Here is a 23,967-nt window from a genome sequence, read left to right as displayed (position 1 = left end):
AAGCACAAAGCGTGTAGAGCCATTGATGCATTCTGGAGTGCAATGATCACACAGATCGCTGAGGTGGACTTCTTCAATGCCGTTTGATATAGATTTGCTAGACTTACAAGTTAAGTTAGAAATACTATATATACATGCATTAGGTGTTGTTAAGCTCACGAGTTTATGAGTTGAGAGAACTACGAGAGAAGCTAGAGAGCTTAGGAAACTTCACTTGCTAGGAGAGAGCAAAGAAAATTAGACACAATTAAGAGCTAGAGAAAAGCTACTCTGTGCCGAGATCGCTGTGAAGAGAGCTAGTGTCTAAAATACCTTAGATCTTGATTGAGAGATATTGCTTGTATGTGCTGATAACGCAGCTTGTATTGTGAGATAGTATTACTTAGAGTTAAAACTAGCTCTAGTGTGTAATTACTTTTGAATAATAAAAGCTTAGTGGTGAGTTTTATCCCGAGCTTGTTAGAAGCTTAGGGTTATCACCTTGGAAAAATCCTTACATTGAGCTGAGCATCTAAACTCATATTTCTAAGTTCATTATTGTAGCTAATCTCCCCTTCCGCAACTCTAACTCATTATTTTACTAGCTTATTGAGTTTAACTTGGAGATTAGACTAGCTTACTTGTGTTTTCACTATAAACATCTTTAAAACACTTAAGCGAGTTGATCAAAAGACTAACTCGTCGGCCCACTTAGAACCTACACATACCAAACTCAGAAAAACTCATGGTTCTAGGATGGAGGCTCTATAGAATAAAATTGATTATGATAGAATAAATTAGTTCGAATTAATCTAATATACCTAAAAGCTCCAACCCGGCCTCTCTAATAATCTAAAACAAGAATAACCATAAATAAACAAATGGTTCAACAAAGAAAAACCCAAAAGAATTAAATAAATCCAGAAAAAATAAATAAAGGAAAAAGTCTCCCGTCTGGCGCATCCGTGAACGGCAGACGCGGGTCAAGGAGCGGCGTACGCGGGTCAAGGAGCGGCGGCCACGGTTAACTGAAAATCGCAATTCCTTCTTCGAACTCGGACGGTGACCTCGGGTCTTCAATGACTGTTGCCGGTCGATCAGTCTTCAACTCCTTCAACTTCTTCAACTTCAATAAATCGGTCTTTAATCTTCATCTTCTCTTCTCTGTAAATCTTCAATATCTTCATAATACAGTACAAACGTCCATAAAAGATAGGGATCAAATACACGTTAATATAGTTGATAATAATACTTAAACATGCTAAAACTATGCATAAATAGCCGTTACAGACATGTACATCAGAAATCGTGAATAAAAGTCCAGACTTAGAGGAAGCTTGCAAACCTAGAAAAAGAAAAGCTCGCTTGTTTTGGATCTAGAGGAAGATGGAGGATTGCAAATACACAAAATTTGTAATAACTCCTCTACAAAACAACAAGCAAATCAGGGTCTTACTTCAGTTGTTTGCAAGTCAGTTTCAAATTGCAGATTAAGATTTTAAAATAATTCCTCTACAAAAAACATCAAGCAAATTCACTACTGAACTCCAAATGCTTAGTAATGAACTTCACATGCTTCAAGCTTGAACTTTGCTTCTGTAACCTCCAATTTTTTCCTCATTCGCTAGGTAGGCATCGAAGTAGGTTTCTTCTTTCATTGAAGTAGGCTTATTTCGCCTCCAATTTCATCCTATGTTGAAATCTAACCTACCTTTCTGTTGGGAAATTATGTAGGCTTTACCTCTTTCGTGAGATTAAGATAGGAATTGGACAACTAAGGGAACAGTCTAATTTTGTATTATAGGAAGGAAGAATAGGACAAGGCTAATTAATTTTGTGGACAAGCTAAGAGAAGAATGACTAACCTTGCTTTGGAGCTCTAAAAGCTTTTTATATTGTTTTGTATATTTTCTTGTGGGATGACTACAAATGCCTAGCACCACCTCCTATTTATAGTACTGGTGAGCTTGTGTTAAGTGGATAAGCATGCACATTTCCCTAGGTAGATATTTCCTAAGATTAGACTAGATTTTTTCTAGATTTCTCCTTTGATCTTATCCTCTAATAAACTCTAGAATTCTCCTAACAATTGGGCTTCTAATTTTGGGTTGAACTCATTTACTCTTGGGCTAATGGATGGAAAAGCCCAACAAATCTCCCCCTTCTCGATTTAGCCCGAGTGCGTTGTAACACCGATGCCTTCACATCAGTCTTTGAACTTCTTTATTGGAAGTATCTTGGTCATTACATCTGACCAGTTTTCGTCTGTGTGTACCTTGTCGAGATGCAACAACTTTTCTTTGAGAACTTCTCTTATCCAGTGATGGCGTATATCGATGTGTTTTGAGCGGGAGTGCAAAGTCGGATTCTTTGCCAAGTGAATAGCGCTTTGGTTATCACATAGTAGGGTGTACATCTCCTGCTCGACTCCTAGCTCTTGTAGGAAGTTCTTCATCCACAACATCTCCTTGCATGCTTCAGTAGTTGCAATGTACTCTGCTTCCGTTGTTGACAAGGCAACAAATTTTTGTAGCTTCGATTGCCAGGAAACTGCTCCCCCTGCAAATGTTGTTACATAGCCTGATGTTGATTTCTGGAACCATAGTCTTCGGCCCAATCTACATCCGCATAGCCCTTTAGCTCAAGCTTCCCGTTACCAAAGCATAGGCATATCTTGGTCGTGCCTCGTAAATACCGGAGGATCCATTTCACTGTTGCCCAATGTTCCTTCCCCGGATTTGCTAGGAAGTGGCTCACAACTCCAACTGCGTAGGCAATATCGGGCATGGTGTATACCATCGCATACATAAGACTTCCTACTGCTAATGCATAGGGAGTAGTCTTCATTTACTCCTTCTCCTTTTCACTTGTTGGACTCTGATCCGAACTCAACTTGAAGTGCCCAGCAAGTGGAGTGCTTACCGGCTTTGCTTTGTGCATGTTGAATCTCTCCAACACCTTGTCAATGTGCTGGTCTTGGGATAGCCATAGCAACTTCCTCGATCTATCGCGAGTGATCTTCATCCCAAGAATCTGTCTAGCCGGTCCTAAATCTTTCATGGCAAAGATCTTGCTCAAGTCTTTCTTCATGGCAGCTATCTTGTTGTGGTCGTGACCTATAATTAACATGTCGTCCACATAGAGCAAGAGTAGGAGAAGTTATTGCTTGCGTACCTCCTTCATGTATACGCAATGGTCATTCATTGTTTTATGGAAGTTGTGATCCGCCATGAAAGTGTCGAACTTCTTATACCATTGTCTTGGAGCTTGCTTTAGGCCGTACAAACTCTTTCTCAGTCGGCACACCAGGTTCTCCTTGCCCGAGACTTTGAATCCTTCTGGTTGCTCCATGTAAATCTCCTCCTCAAGGTCACCATGGAGGAAGGCCGTCTTGATGTCGAGTTGCTCAATCTCCAGGTCTAGAGTTGCAGCTAGACCAAGCACAACTCGGATGGATGACATCTTCACCACAGGAGAGAATATCTCTTCAAAGTCAACGCCTTTCTTCTGACTGAATCCCTTCACAACCAGCCGAGCCTTGTATCGGGGCCTCGTGTTGTTCTCCTCAGATTCTATCCGGTACACCCATTTGTTCTTCAAGGCTCTCCTCTCTTTAGGCAGTTCTACCAACTCGTAAGTGTTGTTGTCATGCAAGGATTGTATCTCTTCTTGCATGGATTTGATCCAATCGGCCTTGTGACTGTCAACCATTGCCTCGTTATAGCTTTCAGGCTCCCCCTCATCTGTGAGGGTCACATACTCATCTCGAGAGTATCTGGTGGATGGTTTCCTGTTTCTGTAAGACCGTCTTAGATCAGGATCTGGAAGGGTGTCTGACTCATCTTCAGACTCTGGTTGCTCCTTTTTTTCATCCTCTTGATCATTCTAACCGGGAATAAGAGCACCTTCTTCTTCATCATTGTGCCCATCTACTTCTTCTGGTTCACCGGGTGGTACTTGAGAACGACAAGAGTCCATGCTAGCTCTTACTTTCGGCTTCTCCTTCTTCTTGATGTCTTCGATAGTCTGGTACTCAAATAACACGATGTCCCGGCTTCTGAAAATCTTCCAGTTGATAGGATGTCAAAGGCGATAGCCGAACTCATCTCTAGGTGAACCAAGGTAGATGCACTCTTTGGTTTTGGAATCTAGCTTGGCTCGTTCATCCTGGGGAATGTGAACGTATGCTCTACACCCAAACACCTTCAAGTGATCATATGAGACCTACTTACCTGACCAAACCTCCTCTGGGACATCCCCCTCCGATGGAATTGGTGGCGAGCGGTTAATAATGTCGACTGCGGTCATCAAAGCTTCTCCCCAGAATGGCTTGGGTAGTTTGCCGTGAGAGAGCATGCACCGAACTTTTTCTTCTATTGTTCTATTCATTCTCTCCGCAAGACCGTTCAGTTGTGGCGTCTTGGGTGGTGTCTTCTCCATCATGATTCCATGAGATTTGCAGAATTCCTCGAAAGGACCTCGGTACTCACCACCATTGTCTGATCGAACACACTTGAGCTTTTGGCCAGTCTCCCTTTCAACTCGTGCAACAAACTCCTTAAAGGAATCAAGGACTTGGTCCTTGGATTTCAACAACTTCACCCAAACTTTCCTTGAGTGATCATCAATGAAGGTGACAAAGTATTGTGCACCCCCAATGGATTTCTCTGTCATAGATCACACATCAGTGTGCACGAGTTCAAGGATATGCTTTCTTCTAGTAGGGGTTGAAGATCTTTGAAAGGTAACTCTATGTTGTTTATTAGCTAAGCAATCAGAGCATGGATTGAGGTACATACCTTTCATGTCTAGGAGGAGTTCCTTTCAAGAAAGGATATGAAGACCTTTCTGGCTCATATGTCCTAACCTTCGGTGCCATATCTCCATGTCTGTGCTTGCGAGATTCACCGCCTCCTTGCAGAGTTTGGCATGTGTCTTGTACAATTTTCCTTCTCTAATTCCTCGAGCCACGACCAAGCTACCTCTTGTGAATTTTCACTTTCCATTTCCAAAGGTTTTCACCATACCGGCATCATCAAACAATCCTCCAGATATGAGGTTGAGGCGCATGTCAGGAACATGTCTTGCATCCTTAAGAACAAGCATGTGTTTGATGTGAGGTTGATATCACCCTTTCCGATGATCTTGCTTCTTCCTTCATTTCCCATTAGAACATCACCGAAGTCACCACTTTCCATTTCCAAAGGTGTTCACCATACTGGCATCATCAAACAACCCTCTAAATATGAGGTTGAGGCGCATGTCAGGAACATGTCTTGCATCCTTAAGAACAAGCCTGCATCCCGTGTTTGATGTGAGGATGATATCACCCTTTCCGATGATCTTGATTCTTCCTTCATTTCCCATTAGAACATCACCGAAGTCACCATTTTGATTGCTTGTGAAGAAGCTCCTATTAGGGGTCACGTGTATGGAAGCGTCGTTGTCTATGATCCATGTGCTTTCATCACAGGCAACACTTAGAACATCTTCTCGGACGAGATATACTTCCTCATCAATTTCTGTCACGGCAGCGGTAGTTCTTTCGTCTTTCCTGCTTGATAGGTTGAACCTATCTTTCTTGACGTGACCCGTCTGCTAGTCTTTCTTCATAATCCAACACTCTGATCTCTTGTGGCCCACCTTGCCACAGTAGTAGCAGGTAACTCTAGTGCGTGACTTGGATCGTCCTCGAGACTGGTCTCGGTCTCGGTGTTTGTATCACCCACGTATCTCTTCTCTACCTCAACTATGGACGACGTTCGCCTCCGAGTGCAAGCTCATGCCTCGTTCCTTCCTCATGGCTTCTTCATTTAGAAGGCTATCACTGACGGTGTCCATGGTAAGCTTCCCCTCTGGTGCAGAGTTAATGAGAGTGACAACCAACGTGTCCCAACTCTCAGGCAGGGAGCTAAGGAGTAGAAGGGCTTGCATCTCATCTTTGACCTTTATTTCGGCCTTAGTGAGCTGATTTACGAGCCCCTTGAAACTATTCAAGTGCTCCATCATACTCTGACCATCCTTATACTCCAACTTAACCAACCGTCTAACAAGGAGGGCCTTGTTTCGAGGCGTTTTCTTTTGAATCAAGGACTCTAGTTTCGTCCATAATTCAAAAGCATTTGTGTAGGTAGAGACATGCTCAAAGAGAGATCGAACAATGTACTTAAGGATTACGGCGACCGACTTTCGGTTTGAGAGCTCCCACGCCTTGTCATCCTTTCCTTGCGGCTTTTCCTTCGTGATGATGGGCTCGTGCAAGTCCTTTCATATCAAATGGTCCTCCATCATCGGCTTCCAGTAGGAGTAGTTGTCCGCCGTGAGTTTGAACATGTCACCTTCGAAGGTAACACTAGCCTACATCTTGAATCACACGAGCTATTGGGTTGTCAAATGAACCTGGCTCTGATACCACTTGTTGGGAAATTATGTAGACTTTCCCTCTTTCGTGAGATTAAGATAGGAATTGGACAACTAAGGGAACAATCTAATTTTGTATTATAGGAAGGAAGAATAGGACAAGGCTAATTAATTTTGTGGACAAGGTAAGAGAAGAATGACTAACCTTGTTTTGGAGTTCTAAAAGCTTCTTTATATTACTTTGATATTTGCTTGTGGAATGATTACAAATGCCTAGCACCACCTCCTATTTATAGTACTTGTGAGCTTGTGTTAAGTGGATAAGCATGCACACTTCCCAGGTAGATATTTCCTAAGATTAGTCTAGAGTTTTTCTAGATTTCTCCCTTGATCTTATCCTCTAATAAACTCTAGAATTCTCCTAATAATTGACCTTCTAATTTTGGGTTGAACTCATTTACTCTTGAACTAATGGAGGGAATAGCCCAACATCCTCGTCATTTTTTAGCTCGCTTCATCTTCTCCTCTTCAATAGAAATGGAAACGGTGAGAGAGAAAGTGTGCCCCTTGAAATCGCCCTTGAAAGTTGAAGGAGACTGACCTTCAATCATGATGTTTTACGATGAGGGTTTAACGTACTTTACTATAATATTTGAGAAAATTATAAATATGCCACCATTTACTTAAGGGGGTTTAACATAAAAATGCACTTTTTTGGGCCTAATCCCAAATCTACCACTAACCTTTATATATCTACAAATCTATGCACATTTCATTTTCTTAACAAAGAAAAAGAGAAAACATATAATATTTTAATAAAAAAACAGATTAAAATATGATATTAGTTTAGAGTTGTAGGTGCAGAGAATTAACCCCCTAAAGTTATGTAATTAGTAACTAACTACCAGAGTTAACGGTTATTCCCAAAACAGATCTTTAAATTCAAATCAAACTGTAGTCGTAATTTTAGACAATCAAAAGGAATCCCCAATCCCCATTATCTTCATCTGTAGAACTCAACTCAAGCAAATCTGTAGTCGTTATTCAAATCAAATCTGTAGCAGGTATTCCCAAAACCCATTACCCATTCCTTCATCTTCATCTTCAACTCAAACTTAGGGCTTCTGTCCAACCCGATTTCACAAATTCGAGTCGGAATGGTTAAGCTTAGATGATGAGAGACATGTCAGACGAAATCGAAGACGACGAAGTACCGGCGACCGATTTGGAAGAGTCGCCGCAGACGGAGGTGGCGGAAGCGGCTCCCGTTAATGTCAGTAAGGTTCCCAAGGCCGGCGGAAAGCGAAAAAGGGGGAAAGAGCGACGCCTTGGTCGAGGAAGAACATTCGGTCCCTGTTAAGATGGCGAAGGGGAAGAGCAAACGTCAAATCCAGCCCTTACTATTCAAACGCGGTGTAAGCACAAATCTTCGTCATGTCATAGTGCTTAATTCCTATCAACAAACCCTAAAATGTTTGCATGTCTATTTTTTGATGAAATTTATAAAAACGAATTTGTTATGTAGATTCCGTATATGTACTACACTGGTGAGGATTTTTATGGCAGGATCAACATTTGTTCTAGAACAGCTTACTATTATGAAATTAGGCAGAAACTGAGTCATGTAGATTGGCTATGGTTGAAGGATGGGCCTTTTGGTAAGGTGCTTGAAATGATTCATCAAGTGTCATTCTCTTCCCAGACAATACATGCTATTATGATGAAGCAGCTAGATAGTGGTAAGAAGTACGAGACATGGTATGATGTGTGTGGTAAAGAATCTAGGTTCTCCATGAAAGAATTTAGCCTAATTACTGGTCTGAATTGTGGGGAAGGAAGAGTTCAGCCCAGGAGAGGAGAGAAAACTGCAATGACTAATTTCTTCAACAAATCTACAATGTATGTGAATGAATTGTTTGAGAGATTTATCCAATATGTGCCATGTGACTTTCACAAGCTCCAGATGGCTATGTTGTTGATAGTAGAGGGTATTCTGCTTGGGGGTGACAAGAAAAGGCTAGTCAATCCTCTCCATGTAAAACTGATTGAGAGGACAGAAACCTTTTATGAGTATCCATGGGGAAGGGTCGCTTACCTAGAGCTCCACAAATCACTCACACATCTCTCTCGAGGAGGATGGAGACATCCAACATAGCTAATCAAGTGTCATCTGAGAAGAATCCCCTATTCACTCCAGGGACTGCCACTGGCATTTCAGGTATGTATTCGAGAGAAATTCCGTTATCCCAAAATACATCTTCATGACAGTATTCAGAAACGATCATGGAAGGACGTGTTTTATACAAGAACTGTATGTAGTAATTGATAATTTTTTGTATGAAATATGATAGGTGTGGGTTTGGGAGGTCGCTCGGGTGTTGGGCAACAATATTGTCACCGTGTTGAAGGAGATAGATTCCCTCGTGGCATCCGGTGGTATTCAAATGATGCCCCAGAGCGTGGAGTTTTAGGAGAGTCATTTGGAGAGAAGCACACTGTGGTCAAGCCAATTCTATTCCCCGAGTCTGCAGATGAGGAAAAGCTGTTGAAGGAGTGTGAGTGTGAGTTTGAAGAAGAAGAAAATGTACACCAGTATTTTGACAAGATTGTGGCCGATGCCATTGCTGCAAGGGAGAAAGCCAAAGGAGTTGTGAAGAAGAATATTGAGGTGGATAATGTTGACTTAAATGTTGTTGATGTGGGAGTTGATGATCCAGTTCGTGAAGATCCAAAGAAAGGAAGTAAAAAGCGTGCCCCAACAGGTAAGGGGGAAAAGAAGGTGGAAAAGAAGGCCCCCAAGAAGAAGGCAAAGAATGTTCCTGGAAAGAAGGCTACCATGAAGGGCAGAAGGGTGAAGATTGATGAAGTTGAGGGAGAGGGTGCTGAGCAGGGAGAGAAGAAGAAACAAAGTGGAGCAGAGGTTGAAGGTGAAGACGATGATGAAGAAGAAAAGGAAGATGGTGACGATGATGCAGATGATGGTGGTGATGAGGACAAGGGGGATGGTGGTGCTAATGGTGGTGATGGTGGAGTGGAAATGTCAACTGCTGTAAATGAAGATAAAACTGCTGAGGCTTTGGCAGAGAACAAAGAAGAGAGTGAGAACAAGGATGATGGCAACAACATTGAGGTGCAAAATGATGCAATTATGGAGGTATGTTGTTAATTAAGTTATATTATATAGTGCATTGTGCAATCAACCTAGTTGTATAAGATATATGGGATTCATTTACTGGAGGTATTATATCAAATGCATGGCAGGATGTAAAAAATTGATGAATGGGTGTATTTGATAAATGCAGGGAATGTGTTTGTGGATAGAGTAGAGAACGTGGCACATGTATTACTGGTTGTCGATAATACATAGTCCACGGTGCAAAATGATTAGTTATATTAGATATATGTGATTCATTGCCTGGAGGTATGATAGAAGTTGTGTGGCAGGATACACAATATTGATGAGTAGTGTATCTGTTAAATGCAGGAAAATGTGGGCCAGTCAGTTGGTATTATAGAGACTGTGGAACAGGTATTTCAGGTTGTCAATGATGTTATGAAGGACGTATGCGGCAGTCAAGGAGCGGATAGGAGAAGGAGGAGATATTGAGAGGACAGAGACAGATGACGTGGGTGATGGCCCAACTGAGGAAGCAACACAGGCTACACAGGAGGGAGTTGTCGAGTCAAAAGCTACAATGGTGGATGAGAACAAGGGTGGAGATGAGGTGCCCAAGGAGGCTGAGAAGGATGATGATGTAGAGGATGCGCACCAGGTTGGCACAAAGCAAGCGAAGAAAAGGAAGAATCCCCCAAGGAATGCAAAGAAAACTGTGAAGCCTGTATTCAAAGATGACAATGTTTTGAAGAAGCTAACAAAAAATACATCATGCAAGGAAATGACAGACTTCCTTACTTGGTATTCAGATCATAGGTTTGTGCTCTCGTCATTCACAGATGACTTGTATTATTTCATCATATATCACAACATTCTAAATTAGTAATGTACTCTTTTTATTGGCAGTCAACCTCCTATTACCTCTCGGACCACCATACACCTCTTCAAGCCAGAGAGCACATACAAACTTGACCATAAAAATTTTGCAAGGCTGTTGGAGCCATCCAATTGGTGGACAAGAGTGGTAAGTGGTATCCTCTAACCTGATGTGATGTGTCATTCCTTATATATTTGTGATGTCTTTTGAGATATATTTGTGATCTACATGAAGGAAATTGATGAGGTACTATGCTACGTACGCGATTCTGTACAGAGAAGGCCTCCAGAGATTTAGACAGTTTCTGGTCCAATCAGATCAAGAACTTCCACGAGGGGAAGATTAATGGTGGTAAAACCCTGGAATACTTGTTACAATACTCCAGAGGCGAGCTACCAGAGGGTGTTTCACAAAGATGGGATGAAACAGAGTACGTGTATGCCCCATATTTCGTAAATAGTAATCACTGGGTTGCACTGGAAATAGACCTGCAGGAATGGGTGTTAAATGTGTATGACTGCAACCACGACCTCATGAAAGAAGAACATATAATAGAAGAGCTTAACCCAGTCATGGTCAGGGTTCCCTTCATACTGAGCGCGTATCCAGGTACTAATGAGAAGTACGTAGTTCAAGGTGGAATGCCTCTACGCTTCAATAGGGTAAAGGGTCTGAAGCAGAACAAACGAACGTAAGAATCCCACCATGACTACTATGTATCCTGTCATGCACTTGAATAACTTTGTAGCTAACTCACATAAAATAAACAGGGGCGACTGTGGAGTGTACTGCGCAAAACATATTGAATGGCTCGCTCATGGGATGGTGAACCTTGATAGGGTGGCTGACAAGTTCATAGACGGCGATAGGCGGCAGATTGCAGAGGCCGTGTATGGAGGGAATTGGGTGTCAATGTTGCCTGGCCAGTAGATGTTCAGATTTAGTTGTTTAGAGCACTTGTTTGTCTTATTATGGAATTGTGTATTTGGACCCTTTTGCTGTTGTTAAGATCGTGGATTTATTTAGCTGCATTATGGAATTGTGAGAAGGACAATCTTCGTGTATGCTTATTCGTTTATGCTTATGAAAATCCAACTTTTCACTCTCATACCATTTTACAGAATTATGGAGTCCAAGTCACTCTAAGCCAACTTGTCAAAATATACATTGTGTTCGTGTGGCAGGATTAAAATGGTACTGTGGTCATCAAGAATCAGAGGAACGAACTTGGAAACCGTACTGCTACAATCCAACGACTCTTATTTTGAAATCCAACGGCTTTTTTTTAAAATTTCAACGGCTCTATTTTTTTTGCAACGTCTATATTTTGAAGAGCCATTCACCTCTATAAAACACTCATGCTACATCACATGTTTACCATTGCCTACTACACCATTGAATCTCATCTTCACCACCAAATATGTCGATCAAGGTGAGGTCGATATTGACCGATAAGGATGAGTTGGACATCCGAAAAACAACCGGCTTGCACCCACAAGTGCAAATCCAGATTCCAAACAACCAGTTCGCAGACGTCGTCGTTCAAGGATGGGCCGCCCTATACATATACCCATTTCAGCTAGGTTTCCGGTTACCTTTCCCAGAGTTGGTCATGTCGTTTCTCCAAACTTATAAACTACCTTCGTCAAAGCTGCACCCACAGGTATGGCAAATATTGTACGTTTTTTTCAGCTTGAGTAAAGCCTTCAACGTCAACGTCGATGTTGGAGTGATGATGAGCAAGTACAGCATCTCGGTTGGAGACACGGGAGAAATCCGTTTGGGTAAAAAGGAAGGAGTCGAACCTTTTCTTTGGGATTTGATGACCGACGTTGATGAACTGTGGGCCAGTAAGTTCTTCTTCCTTAACGTTGACTCTGCGTCGAGGTTTTACGGCGATCTTAACTACCTAGGGGTTCCATGGTGTGCCGATGGTAAAATACTATGATATCACTAAGAATCTCATAAATGTTAGTTACATTGTGATATATTTGGTTTCTTATTAGTTTCAAATGTAACTCAGCTGCTGTCTTGTCCAAAGAGATTTCAAGTCCCAAAAGCGACGAAGTTCTACAACAACTAGTTCAATGCCGTGGTCGGGGAGTCACGGGTGAAGGATCGATAGTTCTTGAAGACGACGACAAGCCAAGATAACTCATATTCCTTTGCGTCTAGCACCACCACTTTTTATTGTAACCTCCAAGTCAATTTGTACTAGTGATTCCCCGCTAATTTATGGATTAAATATAATTTGCTTCGTACAACAACAAAAGGTCAAGAAATGATTATGTACCCTTCTCTTAATATCGCCATACACCTAAAATTATCCTGTCACATACAATACACAGTCAACAACATTGAATGGTGTTGACACGCAAAATTTACATCAAAACAACAATGCACCTAAAAGTATATTGTCATGAACTACAATACTGCCATGCACCTAAAATTATCATGTCATTTAAAATACATAGTCATGAACCACAATTCAAAATGAACATAACACCAAAAGATGGATCCCTAATGTTTCAAGAGCGGTTGTTTAAGCATTGCCTTGCAAGATGCCCAAATCTGTTACACTTTGTGCATTTCCTCCTCTCCCAAGCAGCTTTGTATCTCCTAACCCTTGGTCGTCCAGGACCTTTAGTCCACAATGGATGTGAGCATTGAACTCGAGCTGGCAAAGTCCACTAGGACCGGGACTCAGGGACAACACGGATAATTTCCTTGTACATTTCAGTCACATTCTTGTTAAGATAGGAGGAGGAAAGCAAATCGACTACCCGCACATTCAGTTCAGAGGCTGCTGCAAATGCATGTCGGCAGGGAATTTTTTCTTTCTGGAACACCTCGCATTGGCATTTCCTCTGTCGCAGGTCCACCTCGAAAGTTTTGAAGCCTTCCTTCACTTCAGCCACATACTGGCTTAACCTGGTCGCCCTTAATGACAATGATTGCATACGTCGTTGGTCCAGTGTTACAACCACTTTGTTGGCTGGCTCATCATCCATTGTGCCTGGCTTACTCCTCCTGTCTTAGAACCACCTTGACATTGTCTGCAAGATTGTGTTGAACAATGGAATGATTGGCCAAGCACGTTCGTTTTTTAGTACAACATTGAGAGACTCCGAATTGTTCGCTGTCATAATGTTGAACCTCTCGTAACGGCAGTGTTCCCTTGACCAAGATTCTACAGGTACTCTCATGGCCCTTTCTGCCATGCGCGGTGCCATCAACTTCAACATATCCATCTCCTTCTCAAAGTCTTCGACCGTGTAGGCCTTAGCAACATTGAACAACTGATCTTGCAAAGCTCCCGGGCCGCTCCCCAAAGGCCTCAGATTATGGTACAAATGGTATGCGCAATAACCATGGCCTGCCAGCTTGTAATGCACCTTCATAGCACTCTTTATGCTTGCGAGCCTATCCGATATGACGATAGTTTCCACACTATCGGGGACCGCACCGCTTAGTTTCAAATGTTCAAAGAAGAAAGACCATGACGCTTTGCTCTCGGACCCCACAACTGAGAACGCAATGGGATAAATATGATTGTTTGGGTCTTGTGCAACTTCCATAAGAAGAACTCCGGGGAACTTCCCCGACAAGTGAGCACCGTCAACGGAAACAACCTGAAGTATTTGCAAACATTACTACCCCACAATAGTAATGACATGATCCTACCATAGTACTAATATGAGTCTACCATAGTACTGAAATTATCCTTTTGTACCTTATATTTCAAACATTACTATCCCAACATTATTATCCCACCATAGTAATGAAACTATCCTACAATAACTTATATGTTTAAATATTTGCAAACATTACTATCCCAACATTACCATCCCACCGTAGTACTGAAACTATCCTACCATATATAATATATTTCCACATTTGCATACATTACCATCCCAACATTACTATCTCACCATGGTACTGATACAATCCTACCATACTGTATTTTGATCCTACCGCATTATAGTTGTACTGACCTTTCTAAGATGTGGGATGGCTCTGATGGTACATCCCAATGCCCAAAAGCAAGACTCAAATATGTTATGACAGTCTGTTTTAATTGATGTGTACGAACCAGGATTCACCACTTTAAGCATCTCTAACCATGAATGGATGTACATGAAACTTTCCTCCGCAGTGCCTCGGACCATGGCTTCAGCTACCTGCCTTGCTCGAGAGGCTTTCATGTAACTGACATCGATCCCTCCTGACTTCAAAGCAGTTTGTATAGCTTTTGCCGACAACATTTTCTTCCCGAGGTTGTACCTAGTTAAACAACAAAACAGTTGGATCAATTGAACGCATGATGATGGAAACAAAATTGACTTTACCATACCGTTGGAGTATTTTACTAGCAACATATGATGTAGTTGCCTTCTTGCCTGGGATGTGTGTGTACTTCATCCCACAAGAATGTTCTGTCTTAAACTTCTTCACCTTAAACGTGCTCGTCTTCGGTATAATTGTCGCATTGATTCGGAACAGGCAACTTCTGACCTTGCATCCAACAAACAGACGTGTTGGTTCAGACCTCTTCACACGGGTTTCAAAACAGTTGTTCACAGCATATTCTACAATAGCATTTTTCAAGCTCTCCTTATCTTCATACAATGCTCCTAATCTTATTCCAGAACCGCTCATCGCTCCATCGTCTTGGACTACATTGGCTTCCACATATGGATGGTGTGACCTCAACGCTCTCAACTCAGCTTCATCCAATTCTTTGAAAAAATCCTGATTATACTCTTCCTCGTCATCCTCAACATCGTTGCATGAATCATCCACCAGGTCAATGACAGCTCTGCTAGACCCGGCACCATCACAGGCCACTCTTGCAGACTTTGCACTTGATTTTTCTACAAATTTGTCCCACCATAATTATGAATCGTCGCTGAGATCACCATCGACATCTTCGCCATCATTTAGATCAACTACATCTAACTCCTCTGATCCACCACTTGAAATTTCCATTAAGGAATGGTCATGTTCTCCATCCGACTCTTCATTTTCTTCATCTGTTAATAGACATACAAATTCAATAGGAATGGTCTTGTTCTCACGCTTTGGTTTCGTGTCATGAACCTGTTTCTCTCCTGCCATTGTCTGCGTTTCCTTTTCCACCTCTGGTGCGCTAGACAAAACTTCGATCTCCTCTGTTTTCGCTATTACAAAGGGTTCACCTCATCCTCGACAGTCTCTACCTCACAATACAAAGGTGTTTGGAAGACTTGCCCTCGTGAATTGCTAAACCTATATGCCTCCAAATCATCATCACAAGCAACATAGATGGGAGGGATTCCTGGTAGAGCAAGGGGGTAATAACTTAACTTAAGTATGATATTCTCTTCCATCATCAACTTGCTACGAATAATCTTCACCAGATCCATGTACAGAATAGATTCCGGAGTCAACAACCCAGATGAAACTTGCTTGCCTTGGTATACCCACACATCTCCTCTCCAAACCCAACTCCCGCCACTTACTGTTGTAATCAGGCACTCGCATGTGTACAAAATAAAACGACCGATTCAATTCCAAACACGGAAATCAATCTACTTCATATATAATTAATCGCACATGTTATTTTAGCATAAAGGCAAGCAGTAAAAATTTCCCTCAACCCACATTCTTACCCATTATTATATAGCTTGGTGAGCTTTGTGACAGGATCCGTTACAGGGAAATTCAATGGATGTACGAGGTATGTAAATGCTGGAATATTCCTGGGACTGAGTGGATGAAAGTAGAGTAAATACAAATATATGAAAAAGCGTAGCAGGATGAAAAGGTAGAAGAGGTTGAAGATAGCCACATATGCAAAAAGGTATGACATATATGAGAATTTTTTAGTTCTTTTTTATTTGGAGGGTAAGTAGATAAGTTTTTTTTGGCGGGCAATGCAACGGATTTGACGTTTTTGGGAGGGAGATCCGGGCCAATAAGAGATCGCCAACTCAACATTGATCTCAACCCATCTCACATCTTATGCATGTTAACTCTACCAAGTAATATATGGAATTTTTTCCAACTTCAGTTGTACATGGTATATACATATTTTTCAAAACATTACAATATATATTTATTGCTCTCTTTGAAGACATATATTCACATTTTTTATTTTTTAATACATAATTCACTAAACTCTGTAAGCCATTAAACATTTTTTGAATTTTACAACAGATCCTGTCATGCCTTGTATATTGGATCACCATGTATTGTTACAGGTGTACTCTCTCACGTTTCGGTGCGGTAACCAGCTTAAAATAATCAAAGGCGTTGTCAAGGGTTTTTGGTGGGAAATTGTAAATTGGGCGGGAAGATTAGTGTTTTGGGCTGGGTGATAAAAACACCTTAACCCGAAGCTAAGCAAATGTATTTTCTTTTCCTTTTTCCATTGCATCCAATCACGGTGTGCCACGTCAGTGTCATCTCAAATCTGTGTCAGGTAGTGCACTGCAGCCCTACACGCAACTTTTCAGACTTTCTACTTCTTTATATTATATTTCCGGATTTAAAAGAAAAGGTAAAATAATGTGCATATGTGTATATATATATAAAGGTTGGTGGTAGATTTGGGATTAGGTCCAAAAAAGTGCATTTTTTTGACCAATACTTCTTAAATTAAACGTTGATTTTTATTTTTTACCGGAACTTCAGAAATTGAAATTCGAGTTTCCGACACCGTTCTGAGCCGGTATCCTTGACCTCCTCCGTCCCGACGGCTCATGGAAGCTCACGGTTGTGAGGCTGGGTGGTGCTGTTGGTGGTTGGCAGGCTCAGCGATGGATGGACTCTTTCCCTTTCATCTTTAATTTAGGTTTTCCACCGCCGTTTCTCACTTACCTGGCTCAAATTGTCGCCGTGGAAATTGGAGAAGAAGATTTGTTCGGTTCATTGTCGATGATTCCACGGAATAATCGAGAGCTCGGTGGCGTTGTAGCTCAGCTGCTTACTAGCTAGGCCTCGTACGTAGTCATTTCTCGCTAATGGATACAGTTCTTTTTACATCATTTGACTTGAGTGAAGGGCGATGTAGTTCAATTGTAGTTTGCTAATCTGAAGTTCCATACTTTACTTGTTTGATTGGATTGTATACCCCTGTTTCTTTCTGGTGGCTGTAACTTCGATGTAATATACTGGTGGAAGTTAGAAATCCAAATTTTAGTTCAGTCAAATATTTTGCTTCCCCTGCTGCAGTGCGGCCAATTGGGCTAAAATAATAATAGTTACAAGACCAATTAGAAGCTAGTGGAGATGAAAGTGGGAGAGGTGCAATTTGGATCGGTCATTCACATGCTAAGCTCAACTCGTTGTTTCTTACAAATATTATTATATCAAATAAAGCAACGGGCAAAAGAAGAGGAAAAAAAGCTGAAAATGTGGGGAGGGAATGTATAGAGCTCAAAACAACCTCCCCTACACCGCTCAAAACTGAATCTTTTCAAACCCAAGAAAACAAATAAAAGCTTAAACATAAAACATCAGCCAACAAAACTAAAGCAACTATATATTTACGTATATTATAAGATCAATAGTAATATAAAAATGACGGGATGTGACATGTAGTCCAACAACGAAGAAGCCACCACTAATGTGCGCATATGTGTTACGTCCTTAGGTTATGTTTACAAGTTTTGCTATATATAGACACCCCCACCTGCATTCTCTTCTCATCATCAATTCACAAACCAAAATATTTAAGCTCTCTAGCTCTCTCGTTCTCACTAATCTCATTAGTGTGTTCAAGCTAGCTAGAGAGCTAGCTAGATCACATTTTTAACCCATCCTTAATCTTGTTTTTTACCATTTATTGGTATAGTTAACCGAGAAAATGACTGCCTTTCTCACCCATCACAACTTTGCGGTCTTCTTTGGCCTACTTGGCAATGTGGTCTCCTTCATGGTGTATCTCTCGCCAACGTATGTAGTCCGATATATATTCGTATGTCTGTGTTTTTTGCATGGTAACTAATCCGTATGTATGTTTGTATATATGGATACTACAGACCGACGTTCTATAAGATATATAAGGCAAAGGCGACTCAAGGGTTCCAACCCTTACCCTACGCGGTGGCACTCTTTAGTTCGATGCTTACATTGTACTATGGTCTCATTAAGGAAGCCAATGGCACTTTGCTTATCACAATCAACTCTGTCGGGATCATCATCGAATCAGTCTATCTCACCATTTTCATGATCTATGCTTCGAAGGAAGCAAAGGTATTAAACACGAATTGATTATGGTATGTGTTTATAGTGCGAAAACTATAGTATTAAGATTTGATGTACGTAACATTGTAGTGGAAGACTGCTAAGATGCTATTGTCATTCAACGTGGGATTGCTTGGAGTCATCATACTGCTGACGTCACTTCTTACACATGGCGCTCAACGAGAGGCTGTCATTGGTTGGATTTGTGCGATTTGCTCCGTTTGCTTCTTCGCCTCTCCTCTTTGTGTCATTGTACGTGATCCATTTATGTTGGTTCATCTTAAGATTGGTTGATTTTGGAATCAATTCTCATGTTTTACTACTTGATACTACAGAGGACGGTGATAAAGACGAAGTCTGTGGAGTTCATGCCGTTCTGGTTGTCCTTCTCCCTCACCATATGTGCTGTCATGTGGTTTTTCTACGGCTTCTTTATTAGAGACTTTTATGTTGCGGTAAGAGATGTTTATATCCGGCCAAATTGTTTACGTGAAATCTTAAAACCAACTCAGATCATTTATTTGTGAATGTATGAATGCAGTTGCCGAATGTGTTGGGATTGGCATTCGGGATAACACAAATGACTCTCTACTTTATCTACAAAGACTCCACTAAGAAGAAGATGATGGTGAAAGAAACACTGCCTACAACCGCTTCTGAAGTGAACAAGGTGGAGTTGGAGCAAATGAAGGTGTCAATGGAGATCAAGAAGGTTGCAGACGAGGAGGTTGGTGATCCCAACATGAAGAAACACCTCGTGCTCGATGTCGACCTCATCAAAGCCAAAGCAGAAAAAGAAGAAGAAGAGGCACACAAGGTGGTCGAGGTATCAGGGCTCGTAGCCGGTGTCATTCCTATCCCGGTGGTTGAATGTGCCGTGTGAATGGAGCTCGTGCCAGCCCGTACCCATCTAGTTGGGCTTAGCTTAACCTAGGTTGTCGGGTCGGTTCCTGGTATTATGAATTTGTGTTTGTATTTGTACTTCTACTTGTATTATTTAAGCAGATGTAGTTTCTTAATTTGATTAGAACTAATTAGGGATGTGTGGGGGAGTCAATCTTATAGGTGGGTAATTAGGATGGTGGAGGATGATAATGATGAGTAATTAAGAAAGGGGATCGACTAACGTTAGTAAATTACTCATCATTTAATTTACTCGCAGCTACTCATGTAATTTCGCTCCTACCTTAGTTTTACGTTGTTTGAATGGTTCATTCAGTCCTTTCAATCAAATAATTCCACGTACTATGTTCACTTAATATATTATATCTTCTTTGCTTAATTTTTTTCTAAACATGGTAAATATCAGATTCTTAGATCATATGCAATCTTGTATCATCGTCACGGATAATAGGTATATACCTAAAAACAATACAATGGAAAGAGAACCGTGTATAAAAAATCCTATAAAGCAGAGTCCTGAATTCATCATCAGGAATTTTATTATAGTTAGCTAAATTACAAATTATATTAAAATTAATATCTTAAGCAGCTGTGAAGGCAAGAATATATGCTGCTTGATTACATTCATGATAGCTGTGAAAGATCTTGACATCACTTAAATTTCGAAGCGGGTTCAAGATATCATAAAGTATTGTCGAGACAGCACATGGAACTCTCCAGATTCTCTTCATTGCATTGATTAGAGCCAGATTATCCACTTCAATGATAACAAGACAGGAGTACAAAGACGCAGACACACGAACATCATCCAAAGTCGCCAGCGCCTCTGCTTGCAGTGGGGTACAATGGTGAATTTTCTTATGGTTAAGGAAAAGAATTTTATTATCTGAGTCTCTACTGATGCAACTAGTAAGGCTTCCCCATTATTGGTCACGGAAGCATCAAAATTACTGTTAAGCCATGTAGGAGGTGGAAGAGGTTTTAATCCAATTGGAATGCTTTTCCGTGATCTAGAGGGGGAAGGATTCTTACTATGAATGTCATTAAATTCAATTGATGTATTTGATGTATTTTAAGAGCGATATTGGATCATTGCATAATCTCCGGAAAAGTAGGGTTTTGTATTTTACAAGAAACTAAGTTGTTGCAATGTCTCCACAATGTATACAAGAGGAAACACATCAGTTCGATTATATTAATATGGGATAAAAAATTGCAAATCAAAATTACCTGTATCTTGGATAATAATGCCCACAGTGAGTTCGAAGTTTATCAATAGTTTGTAATGTTACCAAACAACTAAAGGAGAAGTGTGATGTAGTTTCAAGAGCAGGATTACAAGGAGTACAAATGGTGAGAAATCGTGTGGAATGATGATTTAATCGTTCAATAGTGAGAAGGCAATCAGTAAGAGAACTCCACAAAAACGTTTGAATTTTGGGTGATAAATTGAGACCCCATAATCGATTTAGTGGAGAAAACTAAGAAATTGTATTTGGTAACACAAGAGGAAGAGTTGATTTGGTAGAAATTCTCTAGAAAATGAGAGTTTTCAAATAAATTTATCTTCCACACCTGTTTGACAAATATGAATACAAAGGATTGTATCAACTACATGAATTGGTAAGAAAATTTCAAGTTTAATAGGGTTCCATTGTCTAGCTGGGGGAAATATCGGAAACTTTGAGATATCGATCGTGAATAACTGGATTAAAATATGGGAGAAGATCAATCTCTGTAATCCAATTATTTGTCCAAAAATTAATTTTATGATCATTTCCAAGAATTTAAAAAACACCTTTACGAAAAATGTGTCAAAGCTGAAGCAGTCTAGAAAACTGTCAGGATTTAACTTCGCGTGAAATATAATAAAGAATCGATATATCTCTGCGATATCTTTCACTAATGATTCTAACCCAAGCGTTGTCTCGGTCTGTAAGAAGTTTCAAAAAAATTTAATTAAAGAGATATGTTAATAGGAAAGGCTTTATTAAGGCACAAACCATCAAGAGCTTTAGGTCGGATGGCATCCCAGGAGAAAAGAGAATGTGCAGACTCAGTACTTTTATCCAAAAAAAATTCTTATTTATGTTATTAATTTTGCTGAGTACTCCTATAGGGAGGAAGAAGCTTTGCATGAAGTAGTTTGTTTTGGAAAGGAGATTTGATTAAACTAGAATAGTACATGACGAGAGTTGAACTTCAAAACTATTAATAGCGTAGTCAAAATATTCATTCCTCACACGCCCTTTTATGATTAGGATCCTTAGATATTTTTTCATATTTGTTGTGATTCGAATATTCCTATGATTAATCATGAAAATCGCCTATATATTAAAGCTATATCTTTTTATGCTCTTCTCAATTCTAGCCAATATTTTCTTAGGTGTAATTTTCTCATTGAATCTACTATTATCTCTTCTCCTTCTATGGGTTATATTATTCTATTTTTTAAAATTATTCTATTTTTTAATTAACTCTCATATTTTTAGGAAGAAATTGATAAGGTATCTTAAATTTAATCTAATTAATTATTAAATTTAAATGATGCTTCTAAAACTTACTTAATTATAAGCATATTAATCAATCTATTTTTTTAAATATAGATTATTTTTTACCTTTCAAATTAGTTACTATATTAAATATAGATTTTCACTAAAAATAAAACAACACAATGTGTATTTTTTTATTTATTTTTTATGTTGTATCAAATTGAATCCATTATTATTATGTATTTTTTACAAAAAATAAAATTAAAAATAAATTAATTATATCAAATTATTTTTCCTTAAAGATAAAATAATGCAATTGTTATTTTATAATTTATTTTTTATGTTATATTAAATTGAATCCATTGTTATGATGTATTTTTTATAACAAAAAACTTTTACTAAATAAATTAATTATATTAATATTTTTTGACATAAATCTATATCATAATAACAAACAGTTTAACTACATAAATGAAATTCTAAAAAAAATTATTTTAATTAAGAATCTATTCTGAATCTAAATGGTCAAAATTTAATCTATGTCGAATTTTGATTGCGCATATCATTATGATCTAAGTCGAATTTGGGCAATTGATCTCCATAAATTCCTGTTTCATGAAAAATTTCATTGATGACTTCAATTTTGGTGGGTTCATGATAACTTTTTAAATATGATTTTTATACAAAAGCTAATAAATCTATAATATAGATAAGGGTAATTATTACTATTCTTATCAAAATCTTATATTAAATAATAATAATATAAAATTATAAATAATATTAGATATATATAAAAACACATAAATTTAATAAAATTATTTCGTACTTAGCACAACTAATAAGCTAGTTAATTATTATAACATAGGAGTTTGGATATATTTCGTATGATAAAAAGAACGTTAAGGCTTAATCAAACACTGCTAGATTAAAAATTAGTGATGATAGTTTTATTTCGTACTTAATTTTTATTAGCAGGAGCGTAGCCTAGAATAATAGTTATATGACAATTTTTTTGACGCAGTTTTTTTACTCTTTAACGCAGCGCACAAATCGCTGGTTCCTGTCACGCACAAACCGCCGGTTCCTGGCACACATAAACCGGGGATTTACGTCACTTATTAACCATCGGGTCCTGCATGTCACCAACCTGCAGTTCTATGTATATGCCAATTAACATAGAATAAATCACTTTTGAATTTTTTTTAATAAAATATAACACATATATAGTCTTTTGAATTATATTTTGACAAAAAAAATATATTTTACTATCCTATAACATTATCGAGATACGTAACTATTTGATTTTGCTTATTGGGGCCTATAACCATTTTTTAATTCATTGAGGTGGATGTTGTTATATGAGGTTGGTGAAATAAAAAAAACAAAGATCATAGTTAAAATAAAGCAACAACACATATAACTAAAACGAGCAAATCCAACACTTGAAACCAACAAAGTTCTTCACAGTTAATGTCAACAACGACCATCGATCAAAACATAAGCCAAATCCAAAACATAAACCAAATCCAAAACATAAACATATACAAAACAATTTCAAACAACTTCATGCTCATCAATAGTTTGGCCGGCTATAGAAAGGGCGAAACTCATCAATCGACTTCCTTACTGCATCATGCATCTCATCTGCCCGCTCATACGGTGGTTGATCATCGTAAAATGGTAAAAGGTACTCATGTACTCAACTGGCACTCCGCTTGTCAAGTATTTGGTATTCTTGATGTATTTGTCGACATGATGAAGGACGTGTCGAAGGAGCATAAGTGGACTTCAACCGAGAGGACAATGGCGTATTTGGTATTCTTGATGTCGACGATAATATTTCTTGACAAGTCATCAAAGAAGATCGATCTCATGTATTTCGAGTACGTCAACCCTCTCGAAAAGGTTGACAAATTAGCTTGGGGGACGGGCATCCTATGCAACTTGTACCGGTCTTTGGGTGAGTGTACACGGACTGAGTGTCGAAAGAGAATAAGTGGACTTGAACGGAG

General features: G+C 39.5%; 1 protein-coding gene across 1 annotated transcript; it reads left to right on the top strand.

Moving 5' to 3' along the window:
- Positions 1-18,180: 18,180 nt before the first annotated feature.
- Positions 18,181-19,443, top strand: LOC141248023 (uncharacterized). The gene is made up of 5 exons (XM_073669318.1): positions 18,181-18,269; positions 18,356-18,569; positions 18,651-18,812; positions 18,896-19,015; positions 19,102-19,443. The coding sequence occupies exons 1-5, from the start codon at positions 18,181-18,183 to the stop codon at positions 19,441-19,443; spliced, it is 927 nt and encodes a 308-aa protein (XP_073525419.1).
- Positions 19,444-23,967: the final 4,524 nt, after the last annotated feature.

Source organism: Phyllobates terribilis, unplaced genomic scaffold (genome assembly GCF_046119375.1).
Source record: "Phyllobates terribilis strain yellow unplaced genomic scaffold, ASM4611937v1 Scaffold_3549__1_contigs__length_75799, whole genome shotgun sequence".
Taxonomy (NCBI): domain Eukaryota; kingdom Metazoa; phylum Chordata; class Amphibia; order Anura; family Dendrobatidae; genus Phyllobates; species Phyllobates terribilis.
Note: the sequence above shows the minus strand (reverse complement) of the source record. Positions and strands in the feature narration are given on the sequence as shown.